The sequence below is a fragment of the Peromyscus californicus genome, unplaced genomic scaffold (genome assembly GCF_007827085.1).
Source record: "Peromyscus californicus insignis strain IS unplaced genomic scaffold, ASM782708v3 Scaffold_7__1_contigs__length_154581171, whole genome shotgun sequence".
Classification (NCBI taxonomy): Eukaryota; Metazoa; Chordata; class Mammalia; order Rodentia; family Cricetidae; genus Peromyscus; species Peromyscus californicus.
In genome coordinates this window covers 133,087,265-133,108,721 of record NW_026294595.1, presented here as the reverse complement: position 1 = coordinate 133,108,721, position 21,457 = coordinate 133,087,265, and the positions used below count along the sequence as shown (strand labels likewise).

General features: G+C 49.3%; 1 protein-coding gene across 1 annotated transcript in view; it reads right to left on the bottom strand.

The window, feature by feature from the left end:
- Positions 1-2,338: 2,338 nt before the first annotated feature.
- Arhgap40 (Rho GTPase activating protein 40) overlaps positions 2,339-21,457 on the bottom strand; it is a 40,278-nt gene continuing 21,159 nt past the window's right edge. The window contains exons 5-15 of the mRNA XM_052725809.1: positions 21,005-21,156; positions 18,020-18,185; positions 13,848-13,939; positions 13,279-13,356; positions 12,756-12,915; positions 10,632-10,714; positions 9,171-9,374; positions 6,475-6,615; positions 5,624-5,793; positions 4,221-4,270; positions 2,339-2,917 (exon numbers count right to left, since the gene is read on the bottom strand). Coding sequence (XP_052581769.1) covers positions 2,826-2,917; positions 4,221-4,270; positions 5,624-5,793; positions 6,475-6,615; positions 9,171-9,374; positions 10,632-10,714; positions 12,756-12,915; positions 13,279-13,356; positions 13,848-13,939; positions 18,020-18,185; positions 21,005-21,156 — 1,388 coding nt within the window. The 3' untranslated portion in view covers positions 2,339-2,825. The remainder of the gene's footprint in view (positions 2,918-4,220; positions 4,271-5,623; positions 5,794-6,474; positions 6,616-9,170; positions 9,375-10,631; positions 10,715-12,755; positions 12,916-13,278; positions 13,357-13,847; positions 13,940-18,019; positions 18,186-21,004; positions 21,157-21,457) is intronic.

Sequence of the window (21,457 nt, the reverse complement as noted above, 5' to 3'; positions counted from 1 at the left end):
CCACATACACCACCACTACCACCTTTATCCTCACTAATCACCACCATCGCTTGCTGGTGGCCATGTCAGAGGAGCAGCAATTGACTTCAGGGACCGAACCACCAGGAAACAAAATCCTGATGGGTGAATCCAAGAGCCTCAGACCCGGGATGTTTCTTGCCTCTGCTGTGTCTGTGCGTGTTTACCGCTGCCATTTTTCTCTGGTATCTCATGGTGTGGATGGGCATGAGGAGATCCCCTCTGCCCTTAATGCAGTATGGTCATCTCTTGGAAATATCCCATTCTACTAGGCATTCTTACCTGTGGATATTATGAAGATGATTTCCTCCTAAGCTGTACTGTTTAACTGAAGCAATGATTTTATACAATAACGGTGTCAGTTTAAATAGGATTCTGATGATTGAGGGTTTTTTTTTTTTTTTTTAAAGATTTATTTATTATGTATACAGTGTTCTGTCTGCACATATCTCTGCAGGCCAGAAGAGGGCACCAGATCTCATTACAGATGGTTGTGAGCCACCATGTGGTTACTGGGAATTGAACTCAGGACCTCTGGAAGAGAAAGCAGTGCTCTTAACCTCTGAGCCATCTCTCCAGCCCTGATTGAGGGTTTTTAATAAATATAGTAAGGATTTATGATACAGATTAGTTTAGTGGGGAAATTAGCATAGGTAAAGGTAGGAAAAAAACATTGCCCCTGCCTCTGATGAAGCAGAGGTTGCAGATTAAAAAAAAAAAAAAACAAAAACAAGGAACTGTCACAGAGCTAGAACACATGAGTTTCTGTTGGGGAGCCCATTTCTAGAATCATGAATAAAGCCAATACGATATTGTAATCTGGGACTGAAGAGATGGCCCAGTGGTCAAGAGCACTGGCTGCTATTTCAGAGGACCTGGTTTGATTCCCAGCACTCATGTGGCAGCTCACAACCGTCTGTAATTCTAGTTCCAGGGGACTGGATGCCTTCTTCTGGTCTCTGGGGGCACCAGGCATGCAAATGGTGTATGGACATACATGCAGGCAAAACATCCAAACCCATAAAAAATTATTTAAATCTCCTGTCTTTATACAGCCACGGCATCCAATATGGCACCACCATCGTTGCCACCATCTTCACCAACATCACCACCACTGTGACCACCATCATTGTGACTCACATTGCTACCATCACCATCATCACCACTGTGACCACCATCATTGTGACTCACATTGCTACCATCACCATCATCACCACTGTGACCACCATCATTGTGACTCACATTGCTACCATCACCATCATCACCACCATCATCACTATCATTACCATCATCCTCACCATCATCCTGTCGTGACCACCATTATCACTATTACCAGCTGTTCTTCACCACCATCACTGTATCATCAACCATCACCATCATCCTGTCACTACTATCATTATCATCATAACCACTATTACCACCATCACCAGCATGCCACAGAGTAAAGCAGATGTTAGCCGTGCCAAGCCGTTCCTATCCCTCCAGTATTACAGAGTCAGTGAGCTGTAACCATTTTGAACTGCATCTGTATCTTTAGCCAGGAGCTCTTTGGCAGTCAGAGCTCACTCTGCAAGGCCCTCAGGCAGCCTGGAGGTGCAAGGGAGCAATGCCCATCACAGTCAGGAGCAGCCTGGACTTGAATCTTTTCCCCCCTCTGCTCCCCACGCACCCACCACCCTTGTTCCCCACCCCTGGGATGGGGTGACTCAAAAGGACAGCTTCTACATTGTTTCTCAGGGTCTCTCAACAGAATCAAGCTCTCCCTGCCCATTGTGGCAACTTGTTTGATAATGCACCCTCTGATGGTGGTCTTCCCTTCCTTCTCATACGCTCATTCCCCAGGCTTCCAGGAGCACTACTTGCTCTTGAATCTGTCTCAGAGTCTACTGAGAAGAGCTGCAGTGGAAACACCGGACTATCATGAAGATGGAGTTTGTAAAACTCTTGGTATAAACTAGAGGCTCAACACATTCAATGTTGAGTGAACAAACTATTTGAATGAACAAATGAATGAATGAATGACGAATGAATGCGGTTTCACTTCCCCTGAGGAGAAGGCAGACTTGGGCAGGAGAGAGACATAACTGGGATCACAAGTGATGGGTGTTGGGAGTGCCAGAGACTCATCCTCGCCCTCCTTCCTTCAGCAGCCCCCAGTGCTCTAATGGCACCATCACCTGGCCCTGCTGGATGGGGCACGTTCAAGGCGGAGCCAGCGCCCATGGAAGAAACAGCAAGGTGTTTCATCTAGCTCCAGTCAGCTGCCAGAGAGACAACGCCCACCATGAGCCAGGCTGGGGAGAACAAAGTGAAAGTGATGTTGAGCTAGATGTGTGTTTAATGTTGAAGCAACTTAAATATGCTATAAAACAAGGTTCCGTAAGGCAGCGTTTAAGACACAGGAGCGCGAAGGGAAGTTTGTCATCTGTCCAGTTCTCCTAGGACTGTCCATGGCATCTTGGGGGTCTCAGAGAAGACAAGCAGTTGTCCATGGTCACAGTGACTTCCCACTCCACACTGTGGGGCTGCCTCCAAAGCAATATTTTCTGGAAATTCCCATCTGTTCTCGAGAGAGGTGCTACAGTTTCATTCCCCCTGTGCCTGGAAATTGTGGACAAACTCCTGTGGAGATGCAGGTGCTCTGGGTGGCATCCTCTGGGGCTCTGTGTGCATGGTGAGGATGGTGACGGGCAGACCCAGCTTTGTGCTGTCTGGCATGGAAGAGGTATTTCCTGGGAAGGAGGACTTTGGAGGAAGGGCTCTGCTCCCAGGCGGGGTGCTCCAGGCTGTTCCTTGGGATTCAAGGCTTAGGTGGGGCTCTGTCTAATGACCCACTCACCGTGGGGGTTGGCACGGTACAAATCTAAGAGGTAGGCATCTGGGTCCAGGCAATGTTCACCTGTAGGCAGAAGGGATCCCAGAGATTCAGAAGGTGACTAGAAAAGACTGTTATCTTGCCCGGAGCCTCTCACCAGGCAAGGCACCACCCTCTAGCTGTGGGAGCCTTGCTGAGGCTCGCAGTTACCCCTTTCTCTGAGGTGACTTCTGCTGGTAGAAGATGCTTTGCTGGGAAATCTAAGCCCTCTTCCCCAGGCATCCACACCAGAGGTGCCTAAGACCATCAGCCTCCACCGCTGATACAGCCATGCGGCATGAGTTCCAGAGCCCCCTGGTGGATCTTGCAAGCTCCTGAAATGCCTCCAGGAGCCTCCTCCACTCCTTACACACAAGACTGTCTTTCAGCCACCACAAACTCCTGGACCTTGTCTTGTCTCCCTTTCTTGGCCAGTGGCTCTCCAAGGGTAGTCTGGTCCTTGGACAAGCAGCTTTGGTGCATGAAGGAACTTAGAAACATGAGTCCACAAGACACAGACATTTTTCATCACAGCCCTGGAGGTGATTCTAGTATCCCACCCAAGTTTGAGGGTCAGTGCTTGTCCCTGGTTCTCACAAAGCAAGGACCCTTGGAGCCGGATGCTGGTAAGCCTACAGCATTCCTAAAGGCATCCACATGCAGGGCTGAGATTCCCCTTCCCTGGGGTGTCCTTGAGACATCCGTGGTAACATTGACAACTTCCACACTAAACTGCTGTGGGATGTTCTGTATGTCAAATATGTTGCTCTGATTGGTTAGTAAATAAAACACTGATTGACCAGTAGCCAGGCAGGAAGGATAGGCGAGACAAACAGAGAAGAGAATTCTGGGAAGTGGAAGGCTGAGTAGGAGACACTGCCAGCCACCGCCATGACAAGCAACATGTGAAGATGCCGGTAAGTCACGAGCCATGTGGCAAGGTATAGATTTATAGAAATGGATTAATTTAAGATATAAGAATAGTTAGCAAGAAGCCTGGCACGGCCATACAGTTTGTAAGCAATATAAGTCTCTGTGTTGACTTGGTTGGGTCTGAGCGGCTGTGGGACTGGCGGGTGAGAGAGATTTGTCCTGACTGTGGGCCAGGCAGGAAAACTCTAGCTACACTAAACACTGGTCAGTCTTCTTCCAACCAAGAGTCAGCCCTGTGTAGAGCTGCCCATGCAGGAAGAGTTCCTAATTCAGCCATGTTCACCTTGGCTCTTACAGCAGGGTTCTACCAGTTGCAGGAGACAGGCCTGAAGGGGGAGGGCTCATTCTGACCTTCCAAGGTCAAAGAGCTCCTAGGAGCCTGGGCCTTGGACTCACTTCCCACAGGGGAACTTACCAATATTCCCTCCAACTTCATAGACAAGGAAGTTGGCCTGCTTTGTGTTGCTGTAAGACAGAGAGAAAAAATCCACTGGGCTCTGCTGGAGAAGGCAAGACCACCCCAGGCCTGGAAGGGGCATCCTCAAGGATTTGTAGTCCCAGTTGGAAGGGCTTATGGACCCTTCTGAGAGAACTGGAGCCGATGGAGGAGGCCAACAGCCAGGGGCAGGGAGAGGCATCCAGGTAGTCCTTGGGAAAGATCAGCCCCAGATGCTCTGCCACAAGGTCCCTTCCAGCTAGGCATCAGAAATGGGCTTCAGAGGGATGAGATCAGGGTGGTGAAGGGAAAGAGGATCCTACTGTGAGGGTCCATCAAGGTGGAATAAGGGCATTGTATGGTATGTGTGATAGCTATTATGATATAAGTATATAATTATCTTATGGTAATTATAGGTATCCCAAATTCAGCTTCAGGATCTGCCCTGACTTGCTCTGTGGCTTTGGACATGCCCTCTCCCCTCTCTGGGACTTCATTTTCTCATCCATATCTGAAGGAATTGGATCAGACACTTGGTAAGGGCTGACACTCTGAGGGTCTTTGTGCCAAACCCATGAAGGAAGCTCCCGAGGTCTCCGGCTACTTCTTGTGCCTAGGAATGACCCCCACATACCAGTCTTACTGATGCATTTAACCACGCTGCTTCTTGCTTCCTTAGGACCTTTGCACAGGCAATTTTCTGTGCCTGGAGGCCTTGTTTGCTCCTCAGTATAGCAGGCATCTCAGTGCACACTCATGCTGCTCCCTGAATTTCTTATAAAAGCTAATACAGTTTTTAACTTGACAGTAATGGCTACTCGATTTATGTCTGTCTTTTCCACGTGGTATGAGCCTGTAAGGCCAGGACCTCTTTGGTTATTTTTTTTATATTCATTTTTAATTATGAGTATGGGGGGGGCATGTGTGCACATGTGTGTGAGTGTCTGTGAAAGCCAGAGTCATTGTGTGCTCTGTAGCTGGAGTTACAGGTGCTTGTGAGCTGCCTGACCTGGGAGGCTGGGAACGGAACTCTGGTCCTTTCCAACAGCAGTCAGTGCTCTTAACCACTGAGCTGTCTCTCCAGTCCCTCTGTTGAGTCCTTTCATTGCCATTTTAGCATTCCTCTTGGCGTCTGACCTATAGTAGCCATTTATTAGATGTAAATAAAATCAGTAATGCATGGGGACCCTCTTCACTGTTATTTGGAGCCAAGAAGCTCTGAGAAGGTTGGAGACCCCATCGTGACCACCACAGAAAGAGGAAGGCCAGGAGCAGACGAGGACATGTGTAACTCCTCATGGCCTTCAGCTGGAAGGGACTGAGCCCTCCCAGAACCCTGCAGGGGAGAAGGGAGGCTCCTGCCTCAGGGAAGTGGCCCTTACTCTGAGAGAATGCTGCCTGGGTCCTCACTGCCATCTTCAGGCTGTGACCCAGGGTTGAGGCGCTCTGCGAACAGCTTCAGGATGTGGGTCACTCTGGTGCTGGGGTTCAGAGGCACCTGCAGAAGATCCATGCTGGGCCAGGTCACCTGGATCTTTGCCACTTTGGGAGTCTGGAGATGGAGATGATGGGGATGAAGAACGAATGCCTCTCTCATCCCTGGAATTCACACCCACACACACACGTGTGTGTGCTTGGACCAGTATTCACATGCGCACTACATGCATACGCAAACCCACACATACATCCGGGTGTGGGAAAGCATGCACACAGGAGCACATGCAAGCTATCTACAGATGTGTTCACGCACACCCAGGCTCATGCCCACTCATCACACACACGCGCGCGCGCGCACACACACACACACACACACACACACACACACACACACACACACACACACACGACTTTCCTAAGGGACTGTGTTGAGGACTCTACCCTGCTCTGTGTTCCTCGAGAAAGACTCCTTCTTCCACATCCCTGTCCCACGAAGCGGCCCCATCCACTTTCTGACCCCCGACCTAGGCACACAAAGTGCCTTCTAAAAGTAAGGCCAAGTAGGTGGCCTTTCCCCACCAGGCCAGCTTCCCGCCCCTCAGCCGCAGCCTCTCTGGTTACCCAGCACCACCTGCTCCCCCTCTGCCATGCGGCTCGGGCGCCCCCTGGCGGTCTCAGATGATTATACCAGCTTGGTGTCAGGAATGATGAGAAACCCGGATGCCCTCCCCCAACCAGGAGCCTTTTCACCACCTTCGGTCAGTTTCTCCATTCGCCTGCTGCGGGGGGCACTCACCGCCTCAAGCCCGTCCCCGGCCTTGTCCCTGTCTACGTGTGTCCTCCGCAGCCACGTCTTGAGGCCCCCATCACAGAGCTGGGGACGGCGGCCATTACTGTCATTCAGTTTTCGCACTTGGGCTACCAAGAAAGAGGCAACCTGGCCGGAAAGAATCATGTCTCAGCCGGGTGCTGTGGTGCTGGGGACAAGAGGCCAAGCAAGGCCACATTCCGGCCACCACGGCTCCTCCCACACAGAGCTTGGAAACTGAGTCCTCAAAGTGGCTACCGGAGCATTAGTTTGGCGGGATGGATGTTAGACATTTAGTCCCAAGGAGGACCCTGAAGTGTTGGATTCAGAATGGAGCGGTCCCTGAGGCTTCTGGACAGAGCTGTGCTTATGGGGAGCTGTTCGTTAGCACACCGGACAGGGGTGTCCCCCGAAATACATCTAGGCTGGCCTCCCGCTGGGAGAAGCCCAACCAGTGGGCCTGGGGGAGTTCCTGGAGGCCTGCAGGTCAGCTCAGCCACTGTGCAGGGAGACTCTAGCAGAGACTTCAGGGTCCAGGGGCCCTCTTCCTGAGATGTGACAGTCTATGAGGTACAGGGAGACTCTAGCAGAGACTTCAGGGTCCAGGGACCCTCTTTCTGAGGTGTGACAGTCTATGAGGTGTAGGAACCTAATTATAATGATACACATGGGAAGGCAATGGAGATTTCTCTGATTCTGCTGTATACATCTGTGCTGTCTGAAACTTACCAAAAAAAAAAAAAAATCTAGTATTTAAGCAATCTCTTTAAAACAAACAAACAAACAAAAACTCCCTATAACAGGAAAAACTGTAGCAGCCAGAGAAGTGGCACTGTAGTTAAGAGCACCCACTGCTCTTCCAGACAACCTGGTCCTGTCCCCAACATCAACTTATAACTCCAGTTCTGGGAGATTTGAAGTCCTCTTTTGATAGGAACCAGGAATATGTGTGGTACACCTACATGCATGCAGGCTAAACACTCATACTGATTTAAAAAAAAAAAACTTTAAAAAATAAAAATTGTAATTCATTATGTTTTAATAGTAATATAACTTCAGAAGGTTGCATGCAGAGAAAAGGGAATTATGGGAGTCTGGGGTGGTGGTGGTAGAAAACTTTCAGCAGAAGAATTGACCCTGAACTCAGTCTTAAAGAATGAACAGAGAGCATCAAGCTCTGCCTTTGGAAAAACGGAAAGAACATCCAGGCTGAGTGAAAGGCTTGAACAAAAACCCAGAGGCGGGAAGCCCAGGGTATATCTGCATGATTTGCTTGCACGTATGTAAGTATGTACACCAAGTGTGTGCCTGATGATGTGGTGCCCATGAAGGGCTGAAGAGGGCATCGGAATCCCTAGAACTGGAGTTACAGACAGTTGTGAGCTGCCGTGTGTGTGCTGGAACCCAGGTCCCCTGGAAGAGCAGTATGTGCTCTTAACCACTGAGCTATCTCTGTAGCACCCACCCCCAACCCAGATGCATCTAAAACAGCAGCTGGTTCAGGACACAGAGGATCTGGGGCTCCTCAGAGAAGGGAGCATTTGCTGGGATCTGGGGGATAAATCTAATTCATGGATGAAGGGAGGGATAGATGGATGGGTATATGAGTGGACAGAGTGGAGTAGATGGATGGATGGGTGAGTGAATGGGTGGATGATAGATGGGTGAGCATGTGGGTAAAAGGATGATGAATGGGTAGGTGGGTGAGTATTTGGATGAGTATATAAATGGATGGATAGTGGGTAAATGAGTAGATGGTAGGTAGGTAGGTGGGTACATGGTTGAATAGGCAATGGCTGGATAGATGGATGAGTATGTAGGTAGATACATAATGGACAAATGGGTAGACAGAGGGATAGATGGTTGGGTGGATAGGTAGATGGATAACAGATGGATGGATGACTCATCAGTGGATGATGGATAAATGGGTAGATAGGTACATGGATGATGGGTAGAAAGAAGAGAGGGAGATGGCTAGATTAGTAGGTACATGGGTGAGTGGGGATAGCTGGGGATTAGTTGGACAAATGGGAAGGCAGACGGTTGCTAAATGGATAAATGGGTAGTCGGATATGTGGGTGAAAGATGTTTGGACAAGTGGACAGATGGATAGGAGAGTAATGGAGTGAGCAAGTGGCCTGAGCTGCCCCTGTGGGTGGTACCGACTGTGTGGTGGGAATACTGAGTGCTAGAAGGATCTTCTCAAGGCTCCTGTCTCACCTCCAACTTCAGCAGACTAGGACCAGCACAGCCCTCCATGTGCCCCCACCCCCTTCTTTGCTCGTTTTCAGGGCAACACTCATGGCAGAGGCAGGCCTAGCTCTCACATCTGGCTTTGACCTCCCTTGGGCAGGCCTTATGCCCCCAAGCCTCAAAGCTGGGACATTCTTGCTGTTGCTAAGGGAACATCAATGATACTAGGCTGAAGGGGAAAGCGGAGGGCTGAATCAGCTGAGAGGTGAGCGGTATGGTTGTAAGGAAAGAAAATGCAGACTCCTTAGACCTGCATGCAGAGAAGGAAAACACTGGCCTCTGCAGAGTCCCTAAGAAGGGCCCTAACTAGTGTCACAAAACATGGTGCCTATGATAGCAGCGAGTGGGCAGCTGCACCAGGGTAGAGCAGGGTGGTGGAAAGAATGGACAGTCTGCCCCCGGCTCGCTGTCCTGTCACTGCCGTCACTCACCGTCCAAAGCAGGTCCTGGTACTGCACCATCATGCACACCACTTCAGCTGCGCCCTCTGCCAGCTGCTTCTCACCCTTGGGGAGCTTGGGAGGCCGCCCTCGGGGCAGGAAGAGGTTGGGGGCCATCACCGTGGAAACATTCCACAAGGTCATCTTGTTGTGCTGCTCCTGGGCTGCCACCTTCCTGAGGAATTCCAGGAGTGCCTAGGGAAGGGCACAGAACCTGCCTCCAATTCCAGCACAGTCCTATGCTTCCCGCCCGCCCACAACAACCCTTCTTCATAGGAGTCTGGGCAGAAAGGGGTGGATCACAGCTACCACCTAGTGATGGCTTGTGTCCCTGGCCCAGCAGCTAGCCTCTCACAGGGGTTCGCCAGCTCACTGATGCTGTCAGCGGCAAGGCCACACAGGAAGTTTTACTGTTGGACCCATTGTGCAGAGAAAGAATCTGGCTTAGAAAATGTGCCGAGAGCCATGTAGTAAAGATGAAGAGGAGAGAGGGATGGATGGAAAGATGGGTAGATGGAAAGACAATACACGGATAGAAAGAAGAAAGGGAAGGAAAGGAAGAATGGGGGTGGGAAAGAGAGGAAGGAAGATGGGCGAAGGAAAGACAATAGATGATTAGAAAGGAAGAGGAAAAGTCTGAGGAAAAGGACGGAAGGGGGAATGAAGGAAAGGGGGAAGCGAGGGGAAGAGGGAGGGAGGGAAGGAGGGAGGGAGAGAGGACATACATTGAGCACCGACAGAGAGCCATAACCTCTACCCCATGGTTTCTCCTGTGCTAGCTCCTGTCACATCCAAAACAATCAAACAAAATACTTCATCATCCTGTGACCAAAAGGGAGTAAAAATTCCAAGATGAAGATCCCACCCCACACCACCCCCCACCCCCCACCCCGCCTGCTCCCCATGCAGGCTCACCTGGCTGACCCATCAGTCAAACCCAAGGACATCCAGGAGGTGGGGAGCCTGGACCCAAGCCAAGGCTGCTCCCAGGCTCAGCCCTCAGCACCCACTCCCAGATCACACAAGGGGACCATTTCTCAAACTGACTCTCCAGAGAACATCATCACCATACTGTGCCTCCCACAGCTGAAAAGGACAGTGAGCAGCTGAGTTTGGGGTAGGCTGGCTGCTCCAGCCCCACTCCGAGATGAACACAGCCTTGGTGAGCCTAGGAGGAGTCCCCAGGGAAGAGTGGTCTGGACTAATGTATCTCTTCCCTGCTCACCAGACTTCTCAGCACACAGTGCCCTTGCCCTGGAAGATGCTTGCACCGTGTGGATCAGGTACGCTCTGAGAATTCTCCCGCTTTCCTAGGGGAAGACCCTCGGACAAGGACTGCTTACGTGGGTGGTCATCACACCCACACCTGGCATGAAGGCGTGAACAGGACGAGCACCTTCAGAGCCAACACTGAGGCTGAGGGCTGAGACAGGGCATAAAAGCCACCCTTACCTTCAAGGTGTTGCGGTTGGGTTCAGGCAGGAGGAGGACTAGCAGGTGGAGAGCCTGCAGGCGCTGCTTCAGGTCGGGGATGTCTGTGGAGGAGGGGCGAAGGGAGGGAGAAGCAGCTCAGGGATGCTCCCTCATTGCTCTAGCCTCTGCCTGGGAGAAATTCAGCGCTGGGAAGCCCAGCAGGCCCCTTCCCACAAGGCTTGCCACGGCTTCCTGGCCAGCATGCTCAGATAAAAGCCCAGCCGGTGCTGGTCAGGACATTCGCCACACTTTGTTAGTGAAAAGCAAACACACATGCTCACGGCATGTACACCTACATATGCACATGCATGTCTGTATACATGCCCAGACAGACACTGGGCTGAACTATGACCCAGGGTCAAGAATGCCAGGGGCCAGAAAGTCATCCCTGGGAGGGAATATGTATAGCCCACCTGTCCAGGACGGAAGGTTTCATGATACCCTTTGCAAGATGAGGGTTGGAAAGGAAAAGCTGGTTGCACCTGAGGTCAGAGTCTCCAGTGGAAGTTACAGAAGGGCACATTGCATGTCATCTTAGTGGGTCTCCTGCAACACTAACATTTGAACTTGGGCAGGTGGCAGTGAACTGGTGTGTGGGAAACTCTTTCTAGTCAGAGAGCAGCAGGCTTGAAGGATGAGGAGAGAAGCTGAAGAGGAGGCGTATCCTCCGTGGGTGTCTTACTACAGGGAGGGAGGGAGGGCCTAGGAGGAGGTGGGTCAGGATCTGGGAAGGAGCCAAGTCCTTTTGCAAGTGTGTTGGGGATGGTTGGCTTGATGTATGTTTTGAAAGGAGGCTGGTGAGACACAGAGGCAAGAGAGGAAGAACACTCAGAGCCTGCTGTTGTGGTTGGTGGAGTTTAGATAGTGTAAACATGAGAGAGAGAGAGAGAGAGAGAGAGAGAGAGAGAGAGAGAGAGAGAGAGAGAGAGCCAGCCCAGGTAGGGGTCTTCATCAATTGCTCTCTACCCTACCTTTTGAAACACTCTCTGAGCCTGAAGTTCACTGATTGGCTAGGCAGGCTGGCCAGTGAGCCCCCGAGGTTCTCTTGCCTGTGCGAGGGTTGCAGAGGTATGTGGCTCCATCTGACTTTTAGCTGGGGACATGAACTAAGTCTCCATGCTTGTGTGGTGATTTATTAACTAATACATCTCATCAGCCCCATCTTGAAGCTTTTGGAGAGGGGGGCATTGTCAGGCTTTCCCAGGTTTGTACGTGAAGGATTCTAAAGAAGCCCCAGTGAGGAATCTATGTGTGTGTGTGTAACAGGAGGGTCTGACCTGTGTGCACACAGAAAGATCAACACACACAGGTGTCCACAGTTGTGTAAGCCTGATACGCTCCAGCCCATGGATGTCAAGACCTCAAGACACCACATGATAAAAGGAGAAAACAGATTCCTGAAGGCTGTCCTCTGACCTCATGTGCACCGTGGCATGTGCTCCTCTCCCACAAAACTTTTAAGACGTAATAAACATTTTAGGAAAAGAACTAGTCGGATGGTGGTGGTGGCGGCGGTGGCGGCAGCGGCGGCAGCTGCGCACGCCTTTAATCCCAGCACTCGGGAGGTAGAGGCAGGTGGATCTCTGTGAGTTCGAGGCCAGCCTGGGCTACAGTGTGAGATCCAGGACAGGCTCCAAAGCTACACAGAGAAACCCTGTCTCGAACCCCCCCCCCCCCACAAAAAAAAGAACTAAAGTCAGTTAGTCCCTTGTCCATATCAGGACTGATAACAGGTCCAGTTGCCAAAGTCCCAGCCCCTTCATCTTCTCCCCTGTCACCCTATGCACACACGTACAATATACACACCTGACAGACACATGTACCACTACCCACCTCACAGGTGCCTGTGCATACATGTACATGCTCACATTCATGCAAACACACTTCCTGCCTCATCAGCTTCAGACCCCAGGAGACAGACATTTCTGAACAAGTGGAACAGTCTGCCGATACTGCCCTTCTCCACCTTCTCCTCACCAAGGCTAGGGGCTCCCAACCTCCCACAATCCCTTGCACATCTACAGGACTGCCACAACCCTCCCCTGTACATGCACAGGACAGCCACAACCCTCCCCTGCACATGCACGGGACTGCCACACGCACTGGGCACTGCTGCAAAAGCTGGGAGGTACTCGGCTGTGAGCAGAGGAGCCGGCAGCTTCCGGAGGAACCTCTTGAGCAGGTCGGACGCGTCGTTGGGATGAACCTTGTCCCAGCTCACGAGGCCGGCATAGAAGTCTCGCTCCAGCTTTTGCTCCAACCCCTAGAGAAAGGAGGGCCACCAAGAAGTTGCCTGTAGCTCCCACGTAAGCTGCTCACCCTGTCTGGGCTTCAGTGTCCTCATGAAAGGTGGTGACAACCGCAGGACCTTCCTGATGTGGTTGCTATGAGGATTGGACGCCATCCTGAGTCAAGCCACTGAATGCAAGGCTCCATTCCATAGGTGTTCGCAGTGTGACCCTGGAGCCCACGGCTCTATTGGCCACCTACCTGTCTCTTGGAATCCCACAACCACACCAAAAGCAGGCCACAGGCCAGCCAGGACCCAGATTCTCTCCCAGCCAAACACAGCACCAAGCGTGGAGAAGTGAAGCAGCCTTTAGAGGTAGAAGAAGCCAGCCATTACCTTGACCCTGGCCTGGGATCCAGGAACTCTAAGGATGCCTTCTGTGTCCAGCCCTCTTTTTTCCAAACAGGACAGCAACTATCAGAGGAAGAGGTCATTACTCAAGCCAGCCACGGCTGGCAAGCGGGTCAAGCAGGGTGTGTCTGTCTCTCATGAAAACCGGGAAGGGGAGAGTGCTGGAAGGGTTCCTTCAAATAACAAGATGGAACCAGGGTCTTGTACATGTTGTACAAGTGTTCTACCCCTGAGCCAAGTCCTCAGCCTTTCTGAGCTTCCTGAACCACTTCTGTTAGCCAAGCACTCTACTGAGAGCTTCGGGGCCATGTTCTCATTCAGTCCTCAACTAAAGAAGACTGTTGATAAACCCCAGCTCACAGACTTTGAAAGGAAGGATCTAGAAGTTCACAATTGCACCCCGGTCTCTGAGACAGCAGATACCAGTGACAGAATTTGAATCCAGCTCCCCTTCTCTAAAGCCCAGGCTCTTCCCCTTGTGGTAGGCATCTCCCAAATGTTCCTCAGAGCCAGCCCTTCAAGAGCCGAGCAAGCCCAAGCCGGGGATAACTTACAGCTTGCAGGAGCAGTGGGACCTGGGTGCTGGGGAGGACTCTGTGGTCAGCTTCCAGCAGGCTGTGAAGGGGCACACCAAAAAGGCCCGAGTCTGCGGGAAGCCAGAGGAGCAGAGGGGGCATCTCAAGGTCTGCAGTGACTCCCAGCTCCACCCACAAGCCTGGCTGTGCCACCGTAATCAGACTCACTCCTCTGGAGGACCAAGTCCTGGGGAAGGGAGGAACTGAAGCATCTGGTCCCAGCAATGGTGACATCAGGTATGCCACAGTAGTGCAGCCATCTCCCCCGGGGAAGGAAGCACTGAAAGGGAAAGTCCTGCTTCCCCAGTGTGAGCCAACAGGCCAGGGCAGAGCTGCCTAGGGGTCTCGGCCACCCCAGCTTAAGGCTGTTCCCAGACAAACCTCTCCACTGTCTTCTCTTCCATTCTCTCTTCCACTGCCCTTCTCCTCTCTGCTTGGAGACCCCTCCTTCCACCTCTCTAACCCACCGCCCCCTTGTCTTTGAAGAACCCTCACAAAAACAACAGTGCATAGTTCTGGCAGTGAGACAGAGAGGTGAGCACATACACTATTAAAGGGTAATAAATTCCCAGAACTTAATAGGAACGGGACGCAACAGCTCCCGCCTGTCATCCTAGCACTCTGGAGGCTGAGGCAGGAGGGCAGAAAGCTAGAAGCCAGCCTGGGCTACATTTTATGAGATTCTGTCTCAAAAAAATTATTTTAAACTTAGATACATTCCAACTGTAGATATAACAACTATGGCTGCACTTTGTAACAGAGGGAAAAATGGATGTAATACATATCCTCTAATAGAGAAATGGTTAAATACGTTATGGTATGACCATGTGAAGAAAAATAGTACAATGGCTAAAAACTATGATTTCCTTTAAACCACTGAAGGAAGAAATTGAGGAAGATGTAAGAGGACAGAAAGGCCTCCCGTGTTCACAGATTGGCAGAATTAGTAGTGTAAAAAGAGGTGTATTGCAGATTATCCACACTTCACTGACATTCTCCACAGGACTAGAAAAAGCAATCCTAAATTCACATGGAAGCACAAAAGACTCTGAATGGCCAAGTCAAAATCCCAAACAGAAGGAGCCACACGGGAAGCCTCACAGTACCTGGTCTAAAGTATACTACAGAGTCATAGTGACAGACCATGAGACAAAAAAACAGACACAGATCTGTGGGGCAGAACACAGGACCCAGGAAGAAAGCCACACAGCTCTGGCCACCTGACTTTTGACAAGGTTGAGAAAGGAAGCCTCTTCAACACATGGGAAAACTGGATCTTCACATCTAGAAGGATGAAGCTAGAGCCATTATTTCCACCCAAATAAACTCAAAATGTACCAAAGACCTTAATGTAAGACCTGAAACTCTGAAATGGTTAGGGAAAATACTTCAAGATGATGATACAAGCAAAGACTTTCTGGAAAGGCTCCCAAGAGCAAAAACACAACCCAAGAATCAACAGATGGGACTAAATGAAATTAAAAAAAAAAAACCTTCTGTACAGCAAACGAAACAATTGCCAAAGCAAGAGAAAACTGTGGCCAAACTATCCATAAGCCAAGGGATCAATATCTAGGGTATATAAAGAACAATCAATAACAGGGTAACAAATTGAATGGACAATTCTGAAAATTAGAATACAAATAACTAATAAATATTTGGGGGGAAGTTCAATATCCTTAGTTATCAGAGAAATACAAATCGAAACTGTACTGAGATTCCATGTCTTCCATTCAGAACAGCTGTCATCAAAACTAATCAATGATAATCAATACTGGCAAGGATCTCCTGGGACATGAGCCTGTATATAATACACTGTTGGTAGGAACACCAGCTGGTGTAGCCACTGTGGAAAACCTTTGGTGAGTCAAAAAAAAATAATAATAACACCACAGAACTGTAGGCTAGAGGGATGGCTCAGTAGTTAAGAGGTTCCCAGCACTCACATGGTTGCTAAAACTCTAGTTCCAGAGATTATGATGCCCTCTCCTGACCTCTGCAGGGCACTACACACACATGGTATATAGGCACACATGCAGGCAAATTCTCTATACATAAAAAGTAAAAATAAACCTTAAAAAAAAGACTAGGCTGGGTGGTAGTGGTGCACACCTTTAATCCCAGCACTCGGGAGGCAGAGGCAGGCAGATCTCTGTAAGTTTGAGGCCAGCCTGGTCTACAGAGTGAGATCCAGGACAGGCACCAAAACTACACAGAGAAACCCTGTCTGGAAAAAACAAAAACAAAAACAAAAAACCAACTATAGGACTCCTGTAAGACACCTGCAGAAAGCTAAGCCTGTGTAACACAGGCTCCTCCACACCCTTGTTACTGCTATACTACTCACAATAGCCAAGATACGGAACCAACCTAGATGCCCATCAATGGTGTATAGATGGAGAAACTGTGGTACCTGGATGTGATGGCATTTTATTCAGACAGAGAGAAGGATGAAATGCTATGTTCAGGAGGCTTGACAGAGAGCACCCTGTTAAGTGAAATAAGCCAGAATTAAAAGGACAAGAGCCCTGTGCTTGTTCTCATGTACACAATCTAAATTAACACACACACACACACACACACACACACACACACACACACACACACACACACACGATAGTAGAAAGAGTCTGTGGGAGGTGGAAGGGGGTCTAAAAGTTGTCTAGGGGAACAAGAGAGGGTGACTGGGGAGAGAAAGACAAAATAGGATGTTTTCTCTCATGTGTGGAATCTAGGGGTGTGTGTGTGTGTATGTGTGTGTGTGTGTGTGTGTGTGTATGTGTGTGTGTGTGTGTGTGTGTGTGTGTGTGTGTGTGTGTGTGTGTGTGTGTGTGATGTAAGCAGAAGGGGGAATCTCTGGATTGGAATTTCTGAATGGAAAAGGACCAGCAGGAAGAAGTGAGGACTAGGAAGGGCATTGGGGTGGATAAGGTACAACGATACATGTATATGAAAAAGTCGTAATAAAATCCATTTTGCACAATAGCTAGAAAATTAACTTTAAAACCCATTAAGAAGTTTTTCAAAAAAGAAAACCACATTTTCCTTCCTTTCTTTCTTTGTGTGTGTATGTGGCAGGGAGGTGCATGCAAAGCACAGCACACGTGAGGACAACATTTGGGAATTGGTTCTCTTCTTCCACCATGGGGTCCCAGGGATCAAACTCGGATCTTCAGGTTTGGCAGCAAGTGCTTTAACTTGCTGAACTGCCTAGTAGTCCTGAAAATCGTGTTTTCATGGAAATTTTAGTAGCTGTGATATGTGGAACTATTGTTCCAAATTCAGTTCTCCTAGGGAACACCCTCTACTGTGTGAACCCGTGCTTCACCCCGCTGGGAGCACAGAGTGCACCCCACCCCTGTGTGGGGCTTGGCTCCGTGAATAGTTGAGATTGGTAGCACAGTAACCTGCACAGTGCAGATGAAGGCTTTGTGTTAGGTGGGGGTGCTTGCCCCCCGTGTTTCTGCTCTTGCCGGAAGAATCTGCTCCAGATGGCCTGGTGGTCCAGTGAGGAGAAAGAGACCTAGAAATAGCCTCAGTCTCAGACACACCTGAACTAGATCAATCATGCAATCTCCAACTTACCCATGAGAGCGAGAGACAAGAATGATTAAGCCATAGTTTGGGGTGGGTGGGGAACTGTTCATTACAAAGCATTGTTGTAGAAAAGGTGCGGGACACAGGACTGGGAAAATGGAAAATGTCCATAGTCATATCATATTAAGAGGAAAAAATATGTATACAGGGATGAGAGAGAGAAAAAAACACTGAAACTGAATACTGTTTATATCTGCATCGTATTTTCCATTTTGTATCTTACTGTATGTTTACTCAAATAGGAATGGAGGAAAATGAATATGAATTGGGTTTTGTTTCTTTCTTCAAACAGAATCTTGCTATGTAGCCTAAGTTGGTCACAAACTCATGATCCTCCTGCCTCAGCCTCCCTAGAACTGAGATACAGTTACGCCACATCACTGGCTAGGAAATTGTTTTCACTTGCAGAAAAAAATCTACAGGTATCAGAAACATGCTGAGTGCTTCTTAGCGGTGGGGCGGGCAGTCCAAGTTCACGGGGCAGAGGCTGGGTGTAGGAGGGTACAGAGGGGCAAGCTTGGAGGGGCAGCCAGGCGCCTGGCACACACGCTGACCTGAGCCTTTCCACTTCCCGGCTTTGCTCCTCTTCAGGTCCAAGCCCAGGATGTCATAGAGGGCCGTCAGCTCTATCAGGGCCAAGGGAGGGATCTTCTTCAAGTCCCTCGAAGACAAGTCTCCTATCCTGGTCACACCCAGTCTGCCTTTGGGGATTCTGAACCTCTAGGGGAGGGAGCAAAGACAACCTGTCGGGAGGTGTGTAAGATGATGTAAGGCAAGTCCAACCATGCCTAGGCATTTGGGTCGGAGAAGCACAGAGTGGGTAAGACCCATCTGGAGTCAAGTCTGAGCTGTCTCTTGCCAGATGGTGATGGTCTGTACCAAGTTCTCCTCCTGGAACTGTAAACAGCACCCACCTCAGAAGGCTTTTGTGAGTGTGACATGAACCTCAGGGTGACACTGTGTCAAGCTCAAAGTGAGCAAGGCCACCATAATGAAGATGGTTTTGCCAGCTACAATCTAACAAGAGGGCCTGGAGGAGAGGGGCCACCATGGACCTCTTATTATGTTTCTAGTCTTGTCTTTGTTCATCTCACCTATGCTTCTGCTTCTGTCCCCACCCTTGGCCTAGACTGTCAGGGCTCCTCTTCCTTCCTGTGAACAGTGGTAAAGCAGTAACTGAAAAAAAATTAAGGTTGCTCAGCTGCACCACCTAGAGGCCACTTCAGGGCGCTGCAGGCAGCTTTCCGCATTGTGTAGCCAGAGGTGGCCAGCAAGAGGGACGGGTCTTCTGGTATTTCCTGACAAGCTTGATCAGATCACCCTCCAGTGTCCCTTTAGAGTACCCAAAGAAGATGGAAGCATTCTGAGTTCTATTTGTTTTTTTTTTCATGTGTGCATGTGTGATATGCATGCATGTGTGTATGAATGTGTATATACACGTATGATACACATGTATGCCCCTGCATATGGAAACCAGAAGTTGAGGTTTCTTCCTCAATCATTATCTATCTATCTATCTATCTATCTATCTATCTATCTATCTATCTATCTATCTATCTATCTATCTATCTATCTATCTATCTATGTATTGTGACAGGGTCTCACTTTGTAGACCAAGCTGGCTTTTAACTCACAGAGATCTGCCTGCCTCCATCTCCAGAGTGCTGGAATTCAAGGTGTGCACCACCACACCTGGCAATCACTCTTTATTTTATTTATTGAGGCAAGGTCTATACCATGGCTGCATTTTATAATTATGGCTAAAATATAGCACATAGGCCATGAGATCCTATTTCATAGATTCAAATGCTGACTTGTCCTTCAGTTCAAACACTCAGGAGACAGAGGCACTCAGAACTCTGACCCTGAGGTCAGCCTTGTCTACATGGAGAGTCTAGGCCAACCATGGCTATGTAGTTCCTGTTTTTTAAATGTGTGTGTGTGTGTGTGTATGTGTGTGTGTGTGTGTGTGTGTGTGTGTATGTGTGTGTGTGTGTGTATGTGTATGTGTATGTGTGTGTGTGTGTGTGTATGTATGTGTATGTGTGTGTGTGTGTGTGTGTGTGTGTATGTGTATGTGTGTGTGTGTGTGTGTGTGTGTGTGTGTATGTGTGTAATTTCTATTTGGATGAACTGAAGGAATTTCTTTTGTTCTGGGATCGTGGTCACTGTAGGCACAAGGCACACCCCCTAAACAGTAGAGAGTAGTGGCCAGTGGGAAGACTGGGACCTGGTAGCTGTAGACTCCACAGTCTGGCTCTGCATCAGCCAGCTCGGCACTTAACATCTCTGAACTCATTTCTCTTTTGACTGCCAGAAACTGACAGCATAATGGCATACTCATCTCCCAGGACCAGCTAAGACCACAAACAGGTGTGCAGGAAGCCTGGGGGCTGACACTTTGGAAGATGGCCCTTGGTGAAATGGTCTCCGCAGTTATCCAAGCACATCATAGTGTGGCCAGTGAAAACTTCCCTTAGTAACTAACCACAGGTCCTGGGAAGACTATGTCCCACGAAAGAATCAGAATACTGATAACTGTATGTGTGGGAGGGACTGCTTGAGAAGGGCGTTGTGGGGGAATGCTTCAGGGAGTGCAGGGTTTTAGACCTTGATCTGCGTGGAAGCTCCCACAGCTACAACATCACATTGTGTCACGAATCTCTGGGCACTTTGAGTAAAATTTCAATCTTTTTTAATTAGTACAATTTATTAAATATTTATTTGTTTATAGCCTCTGTAAGTGTATGTATGTGTGTATGTGGTGTGTGTGTATGTGGTGTGTGTGTATGTGGTGTGTATGTGGTGTGTGTGTGTGTGTGTGTATGTGTGTATGTAGGTATATATGTGCCACACATGTTAGCCAGTGGACAACTTGAAATAGTCTGTCTGTCCTTCTACCATGTGGGACCCAGAGATTGAACTCAGGTCTTCAGGCTTGGCAGCAAGTGCCTCTAACCACTGAACCACTTCACTGGCCCTAACTTTCACTCTTAAATATTTAATTATAAATTATTGATTCTAATATACTGAGGTAACTCAACATTGGGGGAAGTAAAACACTAAAACCAAAAAAGTTGGGTTTCTCTTGCCCAACAGGCACCAAGATTAATTTTAAAAATAACTAGAAAAGCTGGGCATAGTGGCACATGCCTTTAATTCCAGCACTCAGGAGGTAGAAGCAGTTGATTTCTGTGAGTTTAAGGTCAGCCTGGTCTATACTGAGTTCCAGGACAGCCAGAACTACATGGTAAGACCCTGTCTCTAAAAACAAACAAAATAACTAGAAAAACTGCTGAGAGGTGATCAGCTGGTTGGATGAGGGACAAAATCGACCAAGAGCCTCAAAGGAAACACTGGAAGAGCTCCGAGGTGCCCTGGTCCTGGTCCCTGACACTCAGAAGCCACCCAGCTCACAGCTGCAGAAGTCAAGTGAATGAGTGATTCAACAACTCCCCTGCTGGGTGCCTGGCAGCCTGGCAAGCGTGAGGAGCTGAAGGATGGAGTAGTGCCCAAGGACCTTGGGGCAGCATCCTCACCGGCAGGGATCCCTTGCCCCAGGCACAGGTGCCTCCTGGGGGTGGCCTGGTCCTCTGTAGAAGCACTGCAGCTTGCTCAGAGTAGGCCGAGTCCATGTTGAAGACCTCCTCCATCCCAGCCTGCTCCTGTGGTCCCCTGGGATCTGTGGGTCCTTTAAAATGAAAGCAGAGAGGCGGGTTTGACTAGGGAATAAGTTCTTCGGCTAAGGACTCAGGCTCAGTGCTCAGGAAGTGATGTTCTAGCTGAGGCCCACTGTCCAGGAAGTGATGTTCTAGCTGAGGCCCACTGTCCAGGAAGTGATGTTCTAGGTCCACAAAAGTGATCACCTAGCCACAGATTTTCTGGACTGATGGCAGTAGTCCTTTTAATTGTTATTATTATTATTATTTTTAAAGATTTATTTATTTATTATGTATACAGCATGTATGACTGCAGGCCAGAAGAGGGCACCA